Raw genomic sequence first — 19,535 nt, 5'->3', positions numbered from 1 at the left:
GACAGGGTCTCATTCTGTCAACTAGGCTGGAGTACAGTGGTGTGATCATAGCTCACCGCAGCCTCGAACTCCTGCTCTCAAGCAATCCTCCTACCCCAACCTCACACAGTGCTGGGATTACAGGCATAAGCCACTGCACCAGCCCTAGATTTGAAATAAAATTCTTAATGGAGAGTGGAGAAATAGAGAAGTGAAAAGCAGTTATATAAGAAAAAGTAAACAGTAAAAATCACAGTATTTCTCTAAATACATCCCTAAAAATGCTAGTGATCTGCTAACATGGTTAACCCTTTACCCTTACTCTTTAGAAAGCACAGTGCACCATCATGCCATCTCCATTCCAGCAAACAGTCAGGTAGCATATACAATGTAAACTGTTGATAGGATGCATGTTCTACCCTTCAGTAAATACCAGTTTTTCTCTGCTTTTTTTGTTGCTTAAGAAACAAAGAGGCAATAAGCCAAAGGATATAGCATAAATTTTGTAGTAGCAAAACGAGAAGGAACCTCTAGCAGTTGATAAGTGTAAGATACATAAAAGACTTAAACAGGGCCTAGTACTGCTAATTACATGCTAGTTATTGCCACTGTTGTTAACAGACCATTTTCTCGGCAAGCTCTTTATAAATAATGTTTAAAGCACATTCAAGGCATAATTCATAACGTGTCTGATGACTAAATGAACAAACAAAAACTAACCAGTTTATTCAAAGGTAAGTGAATTGTTTCTTTATTAGTTGAGGACACAGCAGGACCTCTGGGAGGTAAAAATTAAGCTGATTTCATGATTACTAAGCCAAATTGACCCTTGCTTCCATAGGAGATGCAGCAGGTTATTGGATGTTTTAGCTGGGGGTGCCTCAAAATGAGTGAGCCACAAAGTGGGACAAGGAATTTGGGAAATATAGTAGCCCTCAGGATTTTAGCGCAAAGGCTTACCTGTTGGTATTTTCTAATGCCTTTCATTATCTTTAACTGGATGCTTAAAAGTAGCTTTTAAGAAAGGAGATACAACTAAAAACAATCTTATCCTTAGACTGCTTATGATTGGGAAAGTCGTAAGGCAGAAAACTGTCACTGTCCTCAACACGATATTGTTCAGTTTAAAAGAACTAGGTCAAAAATCAGATGGCTCAGCCTCTTCATCCAGCAACTCTGTGGATGAGAACAGCTACGTAGCCTTTTTTTTTTTTTTTAAATAAAGGATAAAAGTACCTACACCTTCTTGAGAAATCAAATGAGAAAAATATAAGAATAAAAACATTCTAAACATGATAAGGTGCCATGCAAATGTAGAGGTCTACTGTGAATCTGTTAAGTCATTCCCCCAAGAGGTTGCACCTACAGGGAAACAGTAATCTATGGCCTAAGTCCAATTCTTGTAGACCCAAAGATATCAAGTAAACTCCACTATAACAATAAGAAGGGTGACGAATGTTTTTGGATTCCTATAGTCCTTTGGTACTAGATAATAATCAAGAGACATCTGATGGCTTTAGATGAATCAAAAGTTAAATAGGTAGAAATTCTAATCACAGTATCACATAGATGTCTGATAAAAAGAATCATGTGCATAAGATAAGTGCTGGCTTGAAAGACAGTGAAGAAAGTGTGGCAGAACATTCAAAAGCAGAAGTCTATCTGTCAGGGGCTGGTTACTGTTAATCTTACAGCTAATGGATCTCTTAGTGATAAGGATCTTTTGTTAGAGAAATGTCTGTGAAGAAGTAGAAAATTACTTTGGACAAGTCAATTTAGCCTCATTTATTCCTTTCTAAAAACAGTAGGTCATGGGCAGAAGAGAAATATACTAGCCTCTTACAATTATTAAATAATTAAGTTTCATAGATTCCTTAAGGGTACCTGCCCCCCAAAAGATATCTGGTCACACATTCCAAGTAATTCAGAGGATAGAGAAGCACCTAGTTCAGATGACAGAAAGGGGAAAGAATACAGTATAGGAGCTGTATCTCTGAGCTACTTGATAGAATAAAATAAGCTGATAAATACTGGAGGAGAACACAATTCTCTAGGGCAGTTGTTCCCAAGTTGGCCCCTGGACCTCTTAGGGTCCCTGAGATCATTTTAGGGGGTCTGCAAGGTCAAAGTTATTTTCATGATAATGCTAAGATATCACTTGTCATTTTCAATGTATTGACATTTGTAATGATGGTGCAAAAGCAATGGTGGCTAAAACAGCTGGTGCCATGGCAGGATCAAGGCAGTAACACCAAACTGTATGAGTTTCATATTCTTCGGTGCAACACATGATTTAAAAAAAAAGGTTAGTTTCACTTAAGAACTACAAAAATATTAAAAACAATAAAATACAAATCATTGATTTTATTAAATCTGACCCGTAAGTACGTGTCTTTTTAATATTCTGTGTGACAAAATGGGAAGTACTTTTGCTGTGCATCAAAAGTACGATGGTTGCCTGAAAAAAGCATGGTTGTGAACTTTACTAGTTGTCTTTTTTCCCTATGGAATACCATTTTAACTGAAAGAGCAAACGGCAAATCATGATTATTTACACTTGCATACATTATACAGATAGTTTCTAAAAAATGAACAAAGTAGGCCTGTCTCTTTAGGGAAACAACTGATAGTATTTGTTGCCAATGATAAAATTTGAGAATTTTAGAAAACTTACATTTGCCACTGTGAGCTTGACAGCTTCTGAATAACCAAAGACTTTTCTGATTAATGGGAGGTGATATTAGCAAATGTGATTTTTGATACTGTATAAAATAGATAACATTTGGAATACCTACAGAACTGAAATACATGATGTTACAAAATCATGCATGACCAAAAGATTGATTCAAAGTGCAAGATGAATCAATGAATTTTAACATAACGGTATGAAAACATTTTGGATTCTACACCTTTATATGTTTCAACCCAAAAAACTTCACAACTCAATGAAGACACAAAAAGATATGAGAATCCAGCTGTTTTCTATTAAGCCAGATATTCAAAAGATTTGCAAAAATGTAAAAACAATGCCTTTTTTCCCTTTGGAAAATATAGTTATTTTTCATAAAAATAAGTTTTAGGCCGGGCGCGGTGGCTCACGCCTGTAATCCTAGCACTCTGGGAGGCCGAGGTGGGCGGATCGTTTGAGCTCAGGAGTTCGAGACCAGCCTGAGCAAGAGCGAGACCCCATCTCTACTAAAAATAGAAAGAAATTATATGGACAGCTAAAAATATATATAGAAAAAAAATTAGCCGGGCATGGTGGTGCATGCCTGTAGTCCCAGCTACTCGGGAGGCTGAGGCAGGAGGATCGCTTGAGCCCAGGAGTTTGAGGTTGCTGTGAGCTAGGCTGACGCCACGGCACTCACTCTAGCCTGGGCAACAGAGTGAGACTCTGTCTCAAAAAAAAAAAAAAAAAAAAAAAAGAAAACATAATTGGGATGATTTTAATCTTCTTAAATTTGTTAAGACTTGTTTTGTGGCCTAATATGTGGTCTATCCTGGAAAATGTTTCATGCGAACTTTAAAAGAATGTGTATTCTGCTGATGCTGAGTGGAATGTTCTGTATGTCTATTAGGTCCAACTGGTACTGTTCAAGTCCTCTGTTTCCTTATTGATCTTATGTCTGGTTATTCTACCCATTATTGAAAGTGGAATATTGAAGTCCCCTACTATTAATATGTTATCTATTTGTGTTAATTATAAATGCTAAAAAATTATACAATGCTGAATCTGACTTAACACAAAATTAAAAGAAATATAATGTACTATTTTCTCTGAGAAATACTGTTTGAATGTTTCAGAGTAAACCATTACATTAGAATTATGATCAGGTATATCACAACCTATTCCGCATTCATAAATGTATATAAAATAGATATAACATTGGACTGGAAGTCAGAAGAATTGATTTCTAATCCTAGATTTCACCAAATCTTTAATGTCTTTACTTTAATTTGTTAAGATATATGAAACAGTATAAATGAAAGCAGCATAAACTGAAGATACTATAATTTTAATTACCCTTCAAGTGAGATATGGACAATTAGCTAAGAAACTCAATTCCTAAACCATAATTCCTATGCTGCTTCAGATAACAGGCTATAACTCTCCTTGACATTACATTATAAATACTCCATAAACATAAGCAAGATTAAAGAAAGGACAGAATGAACCTTTAGAGTATCTAAAGGTAAAGGTACGTAGGTAATCAAAAAAATTCTGAACTGAATTGAAAAAACTAAACACACTATAGTAGATCACTTTCTAAAAAGAGTACAACATGCAATTACAGACACAAATGTGTGGAAAGTAGCACTTACCAAAAGACTGTAAAACTGCTTAATCAGAACAGATACTACTCTCAGCAAGCGCATGCAGATAGGAAAATATGGTTTTTCAACTGGTGCTGGAGAAGATGAAGTGCTGGAACCTTGTCTGAATTTTATATTTGGAGAAAAGAGCTTTATCACAAGAGGACATACCCTTTCTTTGAGGAGGAAACTAAATTCCTGGTGCTATTTGCAGAGAAAAGGAAAAGGAAAAAAATAATTAACTTAGTTTACACTTAATACATCTACAACACAGTATGACTAAAAAAAACTTATTAATAATTAGAATCAATAATTTAGTTATTATAAGTTTATATATTTTATTATTTTATAGTTTACACATGATTTTGTAATTTGTGTTGTGCTCAGAGGATCTCAGACCAAAATAACCAACATTTCAAGAAGTTTTTAAAAGGATATAAATTTAAAAGGAATATTTAATGATTTTAGAATACAGTAATTGGTGCTTATTACTAGGAACTTGAAGTTGGACAATGATAATTAAAAACTTAAGGAACAGAAGAAAGAAAATAGATTACACAAATTCAAACAAATAAAGATTTAAGGCCGGGCGTGGTGGCTCACGCCTGTAATCCTAGCTCTCTGGGAGGCCGAGGCGGGTGGATTGCTCAAGGTCAGGAGTTCGAGACCAGCCTGAGCAAGAGTGAGACCCCGTCTCTACTAAAAATAGAAGGAAATTATATGGACAACTAAAAATCTATATAGAAAAAATTAGCCGGGCATGGTGGCGCATGCCTGTAGTCCTAGCTACTTGGGAGGCTGAGGCAGGAGGATCTCTTAAGCCCAGGAGTTTGAGGTTGCTGTGAGGTAAGCTGACGCCACGGCACTCACTCTAGCCCGGGCAACAGAGCGAGACTCTGTCTCAAAAAAAAAAAAATAAAAAAAATAAAGATTTAAAACAGGCAGCTGAGAACACTTGATTAATAAAGAATAAGTTATATAATTCACTGATTTTATTTTGCAAAGAACAATTCCATTCATACAGAGAAAACTTAATAAATAACTTAAAATTTTGTTCTATTTTAATTACTTGAACAGAACACAGTGAGCTAATACAATATACAATGACAAACAAACATAATTATTTTACAAGTCTAGGGAATGTTGCAAAGAATTCTTAAATTTTACTTATAGTCACGGCATATTAGGCAAAAACCTTCTTTAACCTGTTAATTCCCTGCCTGTATAAGCCAAGAGTAGCCTCACTTTATGCCTACTCTGTATTTAATGACTAAGCTCAAATATATTTTATTTTGTTGTTTTAATCATCCAAATTTCCTTGAAGCTATAAACAAAGAATCATAAAAATTATCCAATCTAATCCCTTAATCTTACAGAAAAGGAAACTAAGGCACAGAGCAGTTTAGCAGCTCAGAATCACAAAAATTTTTTAAAGTATCTTTAATCAAATCAGGTTTATTCAAGAAAAAATCAGAAAATACAGATAAATAAAAAGATAAAAATAAAAGTCTTGCCTCATCTCACCTGAAGATAAGCTGGTTAGTCACTGTTAACTTCCCAGGTGTATACCCTTCCATACTTTTCTATGTGTTTTAATGTACTTTTTAATTCTTCCCCCCAAAATGAGATCTTAAAAGAGTTAAATGATTTGAAATTCTACTCTCACATCTACAATTAATTTCTTTGACTGCTAAAGTGAAAAGTATAGTTAAATCCATTTTCACACTTTATAAAAATAATTATTTTATATATTGGTTAATACATAAATAAACAACTCTGAAAAGTTTTATCTAGTCACTGTTTCTCTCTCACTACTCAATTCCACTACAGTTGGCTTTCCTCCACCACCACCACCACCACAACTCCAATTCTCATTATAGTAACCATAATCTCTGTGGCCAAAGCAAACTTTGCCTTTCTAGGATTTGTTTTGACAGATCTCTTTGAAGCACTTGACATAAATGATTACTCGGTTCATCTTGAAACTTTCTTTGCTTTTTTGTCTCTTATTATCCACACTCTCTCACTTTGTTCCTGCCTTTCTGGCCTTGTGTTCTCAGTCTTTTGTGCATGCTCATTCTCTCATGCTCAACCATTCTAATGCTGAGGTTCCCCAGAGCTCCAGAAGACCAGGCCCTTGCTTTCCACTCTATGCTCTCACCATAGGTGATTTCACTCACTCTCATATCTTTAATTAAAAACCATATGACAGGAACATTTAAATTTATAACTTCAGCCTAAAACCTCAAGATGTATGAGTCCCACTAACATTCTGTGTGTCTCACAGATACCTCAAAATGAGTATTCTGAAACTGAATAATCTATCCTTTGTAATAAAAATTCTAGCATAAAGTATCCCATCTTAGCAAATGGTTCACTGCTCAAGCCAGAAAGCTAGGAGTCACCTTTGGGACTGCCTTTTTCATCACTCACTATGATATATCATTGATTTATTCAGCAATTACTTGTTGACTGCTTATAATATGTGCCAGGCACTGATCCTTTCTCAGGGTCACTGATCTTGGCATTCCCTGTGTGTGGAGTATTCTTTTTCTGTTCTACCTGTATCTCCTAACTACTCTTTACCCTTTATGTATAAGCTAAAGCATATCCCTGATTTATCACCAGCACTCCACCAGATTTGGTACCCACATTATTCATTTCCATAGCACATTTTAACTTTTCCTTCACAGCACTCAACATGTCTGATCTATTCAGTTATTATCTTTCTCCCACTTGTAAGTGCTATAAAGGCAAGGATTTTACAGACTTATTTAACTTCTGTATACTTGGCATGAAATACATAGACCAGAATGTTGTGAATGACCGGTAAATTTTGGTTGAATGTGTTAAAAAAAAAAATATTTATTACTAGAAGAAAATTTTGCAGGACTATATTCTAGGATCTTACACAGAATAATTCTTCCTTGCCCCCCATTACATTACAGCAGGAAGAATAAAGTAAACTAAGAATTTTGTGATTACAATAAATTTGGAAAAACTTTTTCAAATCTTTTCCTACAAAGTCAGAAAACACAATCCAAATATAGAAATTTTTTATTAAATTCATTAACCAATTCAATCATTCATTCAAAGCAAACACCTGCTATCTGCTAGGCACTATACTATTACTAAAGGTACCTGTACAGTAGTGAACTAAGTCCCTGCCTCATAGAGCTTATCTTCCTGAAGAGGAAGAGAGAAAATAAAATTAGAGATGTGTGTGTGTGTGTGTGTGTGTGTGTGTGTCAGGAGGTGATGAGTGCTATAAAGAAAAATAGAGAGGGGTGGCTGAACATGGTGGCTCACACCTGTAATCCCAGCACTTTAGGAGGCTGAAGTGAGAGGACTGCTTGAGGACAGGAGTTTGAAACCAGGCTGGGCAACATAGTGAAATGCCACCTCTGCAAAAAAATTTAAAAATGAAGAAAAAGAAAGAAAAGAAAGAGAAAAGAAAAAAGGAACTAAGGGGAGGGGAGGGGAAAAGAAGAAAAGAAGAAAGGGATGGAGAGAGAGAGGGAGGGAGGGAGAGAAGGGAAGGAAGAAAGGAAGAAAGAGGTAGAATCTCCAGGACTTGATGGTTTTTTAAAAAAAATCAATCAATCAATAAACAGGGGTAAGAAAGGTAAGGGTGCTAGCATGAAAAAAGGTTGCCATTTTGCACAAAGTGGTTGGGGAAGATTTGTCTGATAAATTGGCCATTAAGCAAAGACCTCAAAGTAAGACAGCATATGATATGAGAGAAAACTACTCCAGGCCCAGGAAATAGTAAGTATTAATACAAAAACCCTGAGCAGGAGTCTGCTTGGGGCATTTAAGAAACAAGACAGACAGTGTACCTAAAGGGTGAGGGCAAAGGGAAGAGTGGAAAGAGACAAAATCAAGGAATACTGGGAACTAAGTCATGAAAAGTTCCACAGACCATAATAAGGACTTCATCTTATATTCGGGTAAAAAGGATACCAACTGAAGCACTTTCACAAAGGACTGAAAAGATATGACTTGTGTTAAAAGACTACTCTAGATGTGGTGTGACAAGTAACTATACCAGGATGGGGCAAATGTATATGCATGGAGACTAGTTAGGAAACTAAAACAATAATTCAGGTATGAGGTGATGATGGCTTAGACTATAATAACTGTGGTAGAATGGTAAGAAGTGATCGGACCCTCGATATATCTTGAGGTGAGGGTTGGGATGTGGGTGTGAAGGAAAAAGAGGCAAAAAGGAGAGACTAATTTGGAATTCAGATCAACATGAATTCAAACCCCAACTCCACCACTTACAACCCATGAAACCTTGAACAAATTACTTAACCCTCTGTAAGTCATAGTTTCTTCACGTGTAAAATAGGAATAACTGGTACTTCTCAGGCATTTGGGACTATTACAGAGAATATGTAAGGAATCTGGCACATAGCTTGTAGAAGACAGTCAAAAATGGTAGCTATTATGACCGTCATTTTATACAAGACTGTTGGACAAGTTACAGCTAAATACTGCTTATTCATATCATACTATAAGAAAGGGAATCATGAGTAGATATTGTTCATTATCACCAAAAGCATTTAACAATTGCCTAATATATAGCAAAAATTATGGACCTTATAAAAATAATTTCATTTCCAAATCCTAGGCTAAAAGATCTTATACTATTGTGAATGAGTGAATATATATTTATTCACTCATTTTGTAGGTAAGAGCAAAGGATAAAATGGATTACCTAGGAAGGCAGCAAAGTAGGGAAGAAGCTAGATGAGTAGTTAAAAGACCTAAATTATAGTTCAAGAACTGCTGATATCTAAAGAATCCTGCAGAAGTCACTGAAATCAATTTTGGACCTTAGTTTTTTTTTCATTTAAGTTATCTAAAAACACTGTATATAAACAAGTAAAATCAAGCTATACATAAATAAGTAAAAATCAATAATTTCTTCAAGCTTTTAAATATCATAAAAATAGCTCACATACCACACTTCTTTCATAGACTCATAGGCTGGGAAATGCCTGACTAAATAGTGTCTAGGGATTCCTTCTAATGTTAAAATTTTAAAATGCTAGGGCACTAAAAGAAGTAAAATAACCCTAAATTGTTATATGTCTAAAGTCTGAGGCTATCACTCTTTGCATCTTATAATGCAGGAAAAAATGCATGTTGCTTTAAAAAAATCTGTAAAGAAAATTAAAGATTAACTTTGCACAAGATACTATAAATGGCTTACTTGTAAAAAGACTTGTGGAAAATCATTCAAGACTGATTCAAGTAATTCAAGGCCAAATGTTCGAGTCATTTCTGTCATGCCTACCAGCCAGTAAGGGGCATCAGCATTAACCAACTGACACAGGTCCTGGGAAAACAAATCAAACAATTTCATGTGCTAGAATTAAGTGTGCTTTTCAAAATTCATAGTTCATAAAACTTAAAAAAATGAAAAACCTCTCTCTTCTCATATAATAGTTGTTTTTGCCCCTTAGAAACCAAGCACGGGTAATTCAAATTTTGATAAATTGTATACTTGATATATTAATAAAAGTAAACTTTTAAACAATCATATAACTTGACAATATACATAAAACAGTAGACAAATGATTAATGTAACATTCTGTTACTGAAAAAATAACCTTTTAATCCAAATTGATAAAATTTTCAGTACAGATTAATCTTACTTTAATGAAAATGATTTATTCATGACAAGTAATGTAAAAATCAGGTTATTTGTATATAAAATTATATTGTGTAAACCACAAGTTTATTAAATTTTCCTTGTTAAAAAAATTTTTATAATTTGTCATCCCTAATATACATGTTTTCTAGTTCTAGGTTTAATTCATTTTATTTCCTTAAAGTGAGTCATAACATTTTATTATGTTAATTACCTGTGTAGTAAATGTGGAAGTTGTTCTTTAATGTATTAGAACTATTTCACTACTACTTTGGACATAAAATTTCATATAAAAAAATTAAATCAGATGTAAAATTCCAAAATTAAAAATTTACACAAAACTGTATTCTATAATAAAAATTACTTTTATTGACTGAAATACCTGAAAAAGCATATATGCATCCTTAGCACAAGGTTTGAGGGTACTGACAGATCTTCTGTTACTATTTCCTTGGACCAGTATGGGTTGTTCTATAATATCTGCAATGAAAATAGGATGGGTTTTATGAGTTCATAACGGCCTTTATTTAATAAATCATATATTCTATTTAAAGGGTATATTTAAAATACTTATTTACATAATAATAAACTTTAATTATAATTTCAGAACTATGCCTCCAAAATGAAAAAAATACGGGCATACATTTTTATTCAAAATGCCACAAAAATCACTCTTCACTATCTTACATTCACTATAATAAGGTTACTATCTATGTCCATGCATTTCATTTTCCCAGTCTCCCATTCTTCAGCCCCTTTATTTCATGGATTTGAAATTCACATGATCTTTGAATGTACCTTCAAATATCAAACAAACTTATAAAAGTTTACCATATGGTTAATTCCTATTCTATCTCACTATCATCAAGAGAATTAACTGCCTGATCTGCCACTATTACTATGTCAATTTCAGGTATGCACCAGCTAAGAGTCAGCTAGAATGGCATTTCCTAATTCAGCATTTTTTTTTAATTTTTAATTTTTTTTGAGACAGAGTCTCCCTCTGTCACCCAGGCTGGAGTGCAGTGGTGCAATCATAGCTCACTGCAGCCTCGAACTCCTGGGTTCAAGTGATCCTCCCACCTCAGCAACCCAAGTAGCCAGGACTACAGGTGTGTACAACCCACTCCCAGCTATTTTTTCTTATTTTTTGTAGAAACAGCGTCTCACTATGTTGCCCAGACTGGTCTGGAACTCCTGGGCTCAAGTGATCTCCCCGCCTCAGCCTTCCAAAGCACACCTGGTATTACAGGTGTGAGTCACCACGTACAACCTCTGCATTTCTTTAACTACTAATAAAAAGATATCATTCTCTGTAAGTTATGGTAGCCTGTTTTGAATAAATGTTGACTTAATGACTACTTGAAAAGAAAGAGGTTTTAAGTATTTCTACCCTACTAAAAGTATTAAATGGTGTATTAGTTTCTAGAGACACACAGCTAAAACCACCAGTATGGGAATTATACTATGAATTACGTTGTGAATGTATAAACATTCAAACTGGAGAATTGCCCTTTTTTAATATATAATATGACTTTGACTATTTTAACTAAATGTAGTACACTATAATATTAATTTCTTAACATTTAAAACTAGAATTCTACCTGCATTTTTCCCCAAAGAAAAATACAGAAAAATCAATATACCAAAGTTGGTAGAAATATTCTAAAAAAAATCAACAGGTTGAGAATGCCTGAAACTGAATGAGAAAAACCTGACCAATGGTTGATTTCAAAAACATGAAGTAATTATCAGAGAGGCAAAATTACTATTACTTATTAGTATTGCCATTTTTTAACCAATATTGCCATAAGAACATTAAATGAAAGATTTTGTAATATCAGGGGTTAAGTAAAAAAGATAAACTATGCAAGGGAAAAAATAGTTTAATCTTTTGTTTCTTCACTACATAAAGCACATAGGCTGCTTATAACTACAGGACCTTGTGATCTTTTCAACAGATCATGCAGAAAATTTTACTTTTCACCCAATAATAACAAATGAAAAAACTCATAATTTCTATAGTTAAAAGTTATCAAATTATAGAAACTATAACAAACAGGGTGTATCTGTCAGCTCTCTGGAAGGATATGTTTCTGTTTTTAGGATGTGTTTTAAAATCACAAAGAAAAAGATTTTAAAAATTATAACAAAGGTATTTGATAAAAACATTTAAGAGTTAATCTTTGTTATATAAAGATTATATATAAATATACATATTAAAATACTTATATGTCATATAAGTATTCTTAATTAACACATGTTAATAGAGATAGACAAAAATTCACATAAGGAAAGCCCACTCTTGAAAATTTATCCTAAAAAAATAATTCAAATGGTGGAAAAAATATATGTAGGAAGACACAATGGTTCTAAAGTATCAACGACAATGTAAGTGTCTAATAGGAGACTAGTTTATTAAATTATAGACTAGACACAAAATTCAACCATTAAAATTTAAATTATGAAGATTAAATAACAAGATGAACTCACAGAATGTAATGTTTGGCTTAAAAACACACATAATGTGATATTTGGTTTAAAATATGAAATTATCATCTTCAATATGAAATTATACACACATTAGAAATAAACACGGAGAATGAAAAGTCTACTCCTTAAAAGATAAAATTGTGATAAAATTGTGAGGTGATAAAATTGTGAGGGATTTATTTCTTAAATTGCCATTATTGATATAATAATGTTAAAATATATTTTTTAAAGTATTCTGGTTTTTAGGTATCCTAAATTCACAAAGACTGAATATTAATAAAAATGGAATCACGCAGGTAAGAAACACCCACAATCAAAGGGAAACTTTATCACTTTACCTCTGTGTCGTTCATCTTCAGCAACCATCCTCTCAAAAACAACAGTAACAACTTGTCGCACTGTAGCAGCAGCTGTATTATTTGTAATATTATCTTTTGTGAAGTGTAGTCGAAAACAAAGAACAATTGCCTAAAGAAACGATTTTCATTTAGTGTGAAATAAGATTGAAGATCAAGGCCATTATCTTTATTTTATCAGATGTAACCCCAAATTCAATAATTTATGTTTGGTTGTTTCAATCACAGATATTATGTCTCACTCTTTTACATAATAAAACTATAAAAATCCTCAGATTCTGAAATAACAAGTTCTCAGTAAATATACAACCACACAAGATTAGCTAAGGTAATGTGAAATATACCTTTTAAAATTTGGTTCTTTTAACATGTATATAAAAATGTGTCATGTTTTTATTTCCCCAGAATGACTTGCTTTGCAAAAAGTACTGAAAGCTTGTATCACTAAATCATTTGGAGAAATACTTTATAAATTTGCTAAGCATATAAATAAAATTACAATGCTTTTAAAAGGGGTCATTTAGGAGTCAATTATGCAATTTATATGCAATAAATTGTATTTCTTAAAAGTATATAAATAATTTGATGAGTTCTGACAGATACATAGGCCTGTGAAACTATGGCCACAAATGAGATACAGAACATTTCCATCACCCAATATTTCCCTTGTGCTCTGTTGCCGTCCAATCTCTCCCTCCATCCTTGGACCCAGGCAACAATCTGTTTTTTTCACTACAGATTAGCTGGCATTTTTCTATGGATTTTATATAAATGGATTCATTCAGTATGAGCTCTTTTGTGTCTGGCTTCTTTCACCTAGAATACTATTTGCGAAATTCATCGTGCTGTTCTGTGAATCAGTGGTCTGTACCTTTTTATTATTGAGTAGTATTCCACCGTGGGAGTAAACCACATTCTGCTTATCCACGCACCTGCTGATAGACATTTGGGTAGTTTCCAGTTTTGGGCTATTGTTAAAAAAAGCTGCTGTAAACATTTATACACAAGTCTCTGTGAGGACATATGCTTTCATTTACCTTGGGTAAATAACTATGAGTGAAATGGCTGGATGATATAGTAAGAACAAGTTTAACTTTTTAAGAAACTGCCAGTTTCCTAAAGCAGTTTTACAATTTTTTATTCTTGCCAGCAGTATGTGTGAGTTCAGAACTATCCAACATCCTCAACAACATTTGATATGGTCAGTCTTTTTAAATTTTAACTACTCTAATGGATGTGTAATGATATCTTCTTGTGGTTTTAATTTGCATTTCCCTGATAATAATACTGAGCCTCTTTTCACGTGTTTGTCACCCATTTGAATATCTTATTTTGTACAGAGTCTGTTGAAATCATCTGTCCATTTTTTATGGAGTTGTTTGTGTTATGAATGAATTCTAAGAGTTCATTATATAGTCTAAAGTCTTTTGTCATATATTTTTGACTATTTCTCCCCATCTTGTGGCTTCTTTTATGATTCATGAATTTTGTGCCCTAAGAAATCTTTGCCTACCCCAATATCATGAAGATTTTCTCCTATGTGTTCTTTCAAAAGTTTTGTAGTTTTAAAAAAAAGTCATTCTTGGGAAAAAACATAATGGTAATTTAGATCCTATTCCTTATTATCTTAATTTTTCATCCCAAAATATTTCATTTCTAAATTAACATACTAAAATAAATCCTATAATCAGTTTTTATTTCTTTAGGTCAAATGATAACTTTTTATAAAGTTTTAAGTATCAGAATAATTTGATAGCTAGAAACCAAGAGGAAGCATTAATATACACAAAAAAAGTATATATAAAAATACATAAAACATTTTATATAGCAGGTATAAGCTTAAAAGAATAAACTATTTACAATTAAATAAAATCTCATTATGATCTAAGAACATCGCTTGAGAAAGTAGACATAGCTTAATGTGACAGTATACTGTACTTCTCGACTTTATAGGCCATCCATCCTTAAAGGCATGCAAATTACAATAAAACTACTATTGAAAGTCCAAAAAATTCCTTAGATAATAAATCATTAACTGAAGACTGTTTTTATATTACTCTGTACTTTGTTCTTCAGAAATATTTTATTATAAAAACACTTTATAAAAAGTGAAATAAATATCACATAACAATGGTTATAGGTTCCAAAGAGAATGGGACTGGGGAAGAAACGAGAAATAGCTATCATATATGCAACCTTATCCAGTATAAATGCTGAAAGGAGATTTGCTTGATTCTAGCTACTTAGGAGACAAATTTGTTTTTTGGTTTTTTTTTTTTTTTTCATCATCTTTCATTTAGCAAATGTTTGTTGAGCAGTACGTGCCAGGCATGCTTTAGATACTAAAGATATAGCCATGGACCCCTCCCCTAATGGGGTTTGTGGACTGATGGAGAAAGAGCCAATATAATAAGAAAATGCATTCTAGAGCGATGGGGACTCTGAAATGGGCAGTGCCAGGTTTTCTGGGAGCACACAGGAAGGGCTTCTATCTCTGATTTAGGAGGTCAGGGAAGGCCTCCTACAGGAAGTGATGTGGGAGTTGATATTGGACAGAGGAGCAGGAGTTAGTCTGGTGAAGTGGGTGGAGATGGGGTTAGATGCTTATATAGGCAGAGGGAAGAGAATATGTCAAGGCCCCTAAACAGAAAGGAGTCGAGTTGAATATTTCTGGAGTGTAGGCGTCAGGTTTTAGTCTGGAATGTCAGTTCTTAGTGTGCTCATGACTGAAGAATGATCAGACGCACCAAAGTAAGGCAAGCATGAGGTGAAATTTATTGAGGGGGAGCAAGATAGGATTATAGAGCAAGAGCAAGACATAGGTTTATAGAGCATGATACATACACCACAAATGATGACTGGACCCCTTGTTGCAGCAGAAAAAGAGCATTTAGGAGACAAATTTGAACTGTCTGGTTTACATATCATATGCATGTGAAATTATTTTTAAAAGGGGGGTAGGGAAAGCTATCACACACTATCACAGGGAGTCTAAAATACCCAAGGCAGTATCTCACATTTTTCCCCTTACTTCCATCTTTCTCTATTCCTATTCTTCCACTACTTTTCTCTCCTTTTCTACATTTCCTATTCATAACTAAGCCTGTTAGTTTTACCCAAGGGGCTTTTCTTAAACACCCTAATCTGATTTTCTCCTAATCTGGAGAAAATAAAGCACTGATGGTTATTAACATGCAATGTCGATCATCACTATAGCTACAGGGAAATTCAAACTGCACCAGGCTTTTCTCTTTCAGCCAGCTTATTCAAATACTGTTTCAAACCATTTATGAACTCTGGCAAATAGGTTTCCTACCTTAGAAAGTGCCTCGTCATGAACTACGGTATTGGTTGTTAAAAGAACTAGAACTGTCTGAAGTAGCTTAAGTTCTTCAAGACTATTTTCCATTAGCTGCCAAAGCATGTTAATTATATTTCCAGCGGCAGTCTGTAAAATAATTATTTTAATTATTACCAACAAATAAAATATAGGTGTTTATGTCCCTAAATAAGAAAAGATATACAAACCTTATCTCACTTGGAGAGGATTTCTTGATCACAATAACAAAAACCACATTTTTAGATCTATAGATCCAAACACATCTCTCAACTAATTTGGGACTTAATGATCAATTAATTTTCTCCTCACAAAAGTAAATTTCTTTAAAATGTAATATCCTAGTTGAATATAAGCAAATAGCAGCATGCAGTTCTGAAATACCTAGTCAAAATCAAAGCTCATTTCCACAATGCTATGGATATATTTCATTTGGACATGAATAATATGGACATACATAAATTATGAGTCTGTCATTTCTTATACATTACTTTATCTACAGTATATTACAGAAAAAACAAAATGCAATGCAAATTAACAACACATTTGTACACTCAATTTAATCTGATATTGTTTAGGAAGCTATACTACGGGCAAATACCATTTCTATCCTTATAGAGTACAAAATTAAGGTAACACCATTACATTTGAGAGCAAGACACACATTCACAGTTATGAAATATTTTTTGTTTTACCATCATAAGGTTAGGAAAAAAAATACACTTAATGAACAAATCATCATTTCAGATAATCTAAGAAACAGTCATGATTTTCCCTCCTTTCTAAAAGAAATTTATGAATTACATTAAATAACTATTCGATGATATTGAAAATTTGCTTGATTCTCAAAATTGTCACCTATATTACTGAACTGTGACTTCTTAGATTACAAATGACCTGACAAAATGCATTTCATCTTTACTCATTATTTATGAGTGTTTAAAGAGGAGACAATTTGGCAATATTTAAAAATTAAGCCCTTTTCTCCAAGCACACTGTCATTCATAAAATTGTCTTATGTTAAACATCATGTTATGTTTCATTCCCCCCCATAAAGACTACTAATTAGACTCCCAGGTGCAGTTCAAATAAAATTGTCATATTACCTCAGACACAACTTCATGTGACATGAGTCTCTGAATAGCAGCCAAACAGAGCTGAGTGATCTTCGGTTCCTTGGTTCCACAACCCATTAGAAAAGGCTGTACAACCTCTGAGCTGTTGTCTTTCAATGCTTTATTTAGAACACATACAAAATAAATTATTAAATCTAATTTATAGTTAGGAATACTTTCTATTATATAATTACAACCAGTAGTGACAATCTTAATAAAAACCACTTTATGTAAAATAAACACCAAAATAAAAACCAGGTGTCAGATAAACACTGCAGACTCTGTATCTAAACTATTATACCCCTTAACTACTGCTTTCCTGTGCCTGTCTCCTAACACTGTCCTTTGGTTCTCTTCCATCTTCTGTTGTAAACTCTTTTAGTATATATATGGATTCTCAGAAGTTTTATCCCACCTCAGAGAAGCACTCTATTTCTTCATATAGTACAGGAGGGAAAACATAAATAAGACTTCATACTCTAGAGCAGAGTCATTAAAAATAGTGTGCCCATCATTGCCATCACACTTGTAAATGAGTATTTAGAAACTTCCTAGAATTTTGTTATACACCCTGAATTTATACAGTCCTAATTTCTTCTCCAAGAAATAAACACATCTCATTAAAAACAACAACATTACTCCTGTTATTACTGAAATGGTACTTTAAATTAATTGGATGCACATGCTATAATTCCAAACTTTAACTCTTTCTACCAAGCCAACTCTCTCAAAAGTTGAAAGTGCCAACTAAAATGTAAGAGGTTAGAAAATGCACAAATTATACATAATTAAACTTACAAAATGAAATTAAATCAACACACTTACTGAAAGGTTACACAAAGATGAATAAGACAGGTTAATCATCCTCAGGGAATTTGAATAAATAATATGAAATTCTAAATTAAGAGACCATTAACTTCTGAGTGATATGTGTTTTCAAAGGTACTAACTCCCTTAGTTATTTTTTGAGGCAAGACATATAATAAAGACATATAACTCTAAGTTTTAAAATATTTTTCAAAAGAAATTGAAAGTCATCCAGAATCATCATTAAAAGTATAAAACCAGTGTGCTAACATTAATTTTATCATTTAAATCCTTACCTTTCTTCCCCCAAAGCTCTCTTTATGGTATGTTAAATTAAGACTACAATTTCCTACAGCATGCTCTGCAAAGTCCCTCAGTATGAGTGCACAAATTACTGATTTGGCACAGCTAAGATGTCAAATGTGACTGGCAAAGAACGGTGTTTCCAAAAAGGCTTCCCCTCCTAATTTCCTTGCTTTTCTGTGCATAAAGGTTTTGATTCAAACCCAGAGACATAAATTTTCCATAACAATGTCTCAAAACATTAATATGAATGATTAAAAGATGATCATAAAGCTCACTATAAAGCTTTAATAAAGTGATTAAATATCGGTCCCACGAGAATCGATGTATGAGGCTACCCCTCTCTCTGCTTAACACTCCTTATTAAATATTACTCAGGAAAATTAAAAGCTTCCGATAGTAACAAGTTGTATTTATAATTTTTATAATGTTAACATGTGTTTTTCTTTTGAGCATCGCAATCTTATAGAGTTTACAGGGCATGATTTGGCCCAAGAGACATAGTAAGTAAGTGGTAAAGCCAGAATTTAAAAATACCATATATCTTCTACTCCTGGTTCACTATTCTTCCTACAACATTATGCTAGCACTCTTTATGGTAAACAGTACCCTGATGACGATGGAAGTTAAAAGAGAAACCAATGATCTGCACTTTAAAGTTATCTGCCTGAAGTCTTCAGAAAAATTAAAGAAAAGGAACTCGTCTTCATAAAAAACAAAACAAAATATCATTCATCATAGAGTCCAAGATGCTAATGATTTTAAAACATACCTGTAATATCACAAAGAAAGAAAATCAGTGCCAATTAAACTATGATACCAATGCTTTCTAATCACTTAGAATTTCTCTTCACAACTTCATCCTCTTGGTCATCAAGAGCACTGGCATGCCCCACTTCTTGGATATTTCACTATTGTCTCTGAGAGTCCTCATTTCTTGAAAGAGTATTTCACTACTGTCTCTGAGATTTTCTTCTAAGCCAATAACACCCATTCTGCATGTTTTGATGCTGGTGCTTTTTTGATCTTACCATAAGATGTTAACAGAAAGTTTTTGACAACTAGGGTGACATTTTAAATAGCAATTAAACTCAACATATGTGGTATCAACAATGCACTCAACTAAACTGATGTGATAATAATATGGAGAACTATGAACAAGTTCATGC

The 19,535-nt window shown here is 33.4% G+C and overlaps 1 protein-coding gene across 3 annotated transcripts in view; it reads right to left on the bottom strand.

The window, feature by feature from the left end:
• Positions 1-19,535, bottom strand: part of MON2 (MON2 homolog, regulator of endosome-to-Golgi trafficking) — a 103,647-nt gene that overhangs the window by 63,956 nt on the left and 20,156 nt on the right. For all 3 annotated transcript variants that reach the window (XM_069489369.1, XM_069489370.1, XM_069489371.1), the window contains exons 3-8: positions 17,248-17,375; positions 16,121-16,252; positions 12,787-12,916; positions 10,338-10,435; positions 9,515-9,640; positions 4,303-4,497 (exon numbers count right to left, since the gene is read on the bottom strand). In XM_069489369.1, the coding sequence (XP_069345470.1) occupies positions 4,303-4,497; positions 9,515-9,640; positions 10,338-10,435; positions 12,787-12,916; positions 16,121-16,252; positions 17,248-17,375 (809 nt within the window). The remainder of the gene's footprint in view (positions 1-4,302; positions 4,498-9,514; positions 9,641-10,337; positions 10,436-12,786; positions 12,917-16,120; positions 16,253-17,247; positions 17,376-19,535) is intronic.

The sequence above is a fragment of the Eulemur rufifrons genome, chromosome 16, assembly GCF_041146395.1.
Source record: "Eulemur rufifrons isolate Redbay chromosome 16, OSU_ERuf_1, whole genome shotgun sequence".
Taxonomy (NCBI): Eukaryota; Metazoa; Chordata; class Mammalia; order Primates; family Lemuridae; genus Eulemur; species Eulemur rufifrons.
Note: the sequence above shows the minus strand (reverse complement) of the source record. Positions and strands in the feature narration are given on the sequence as shown.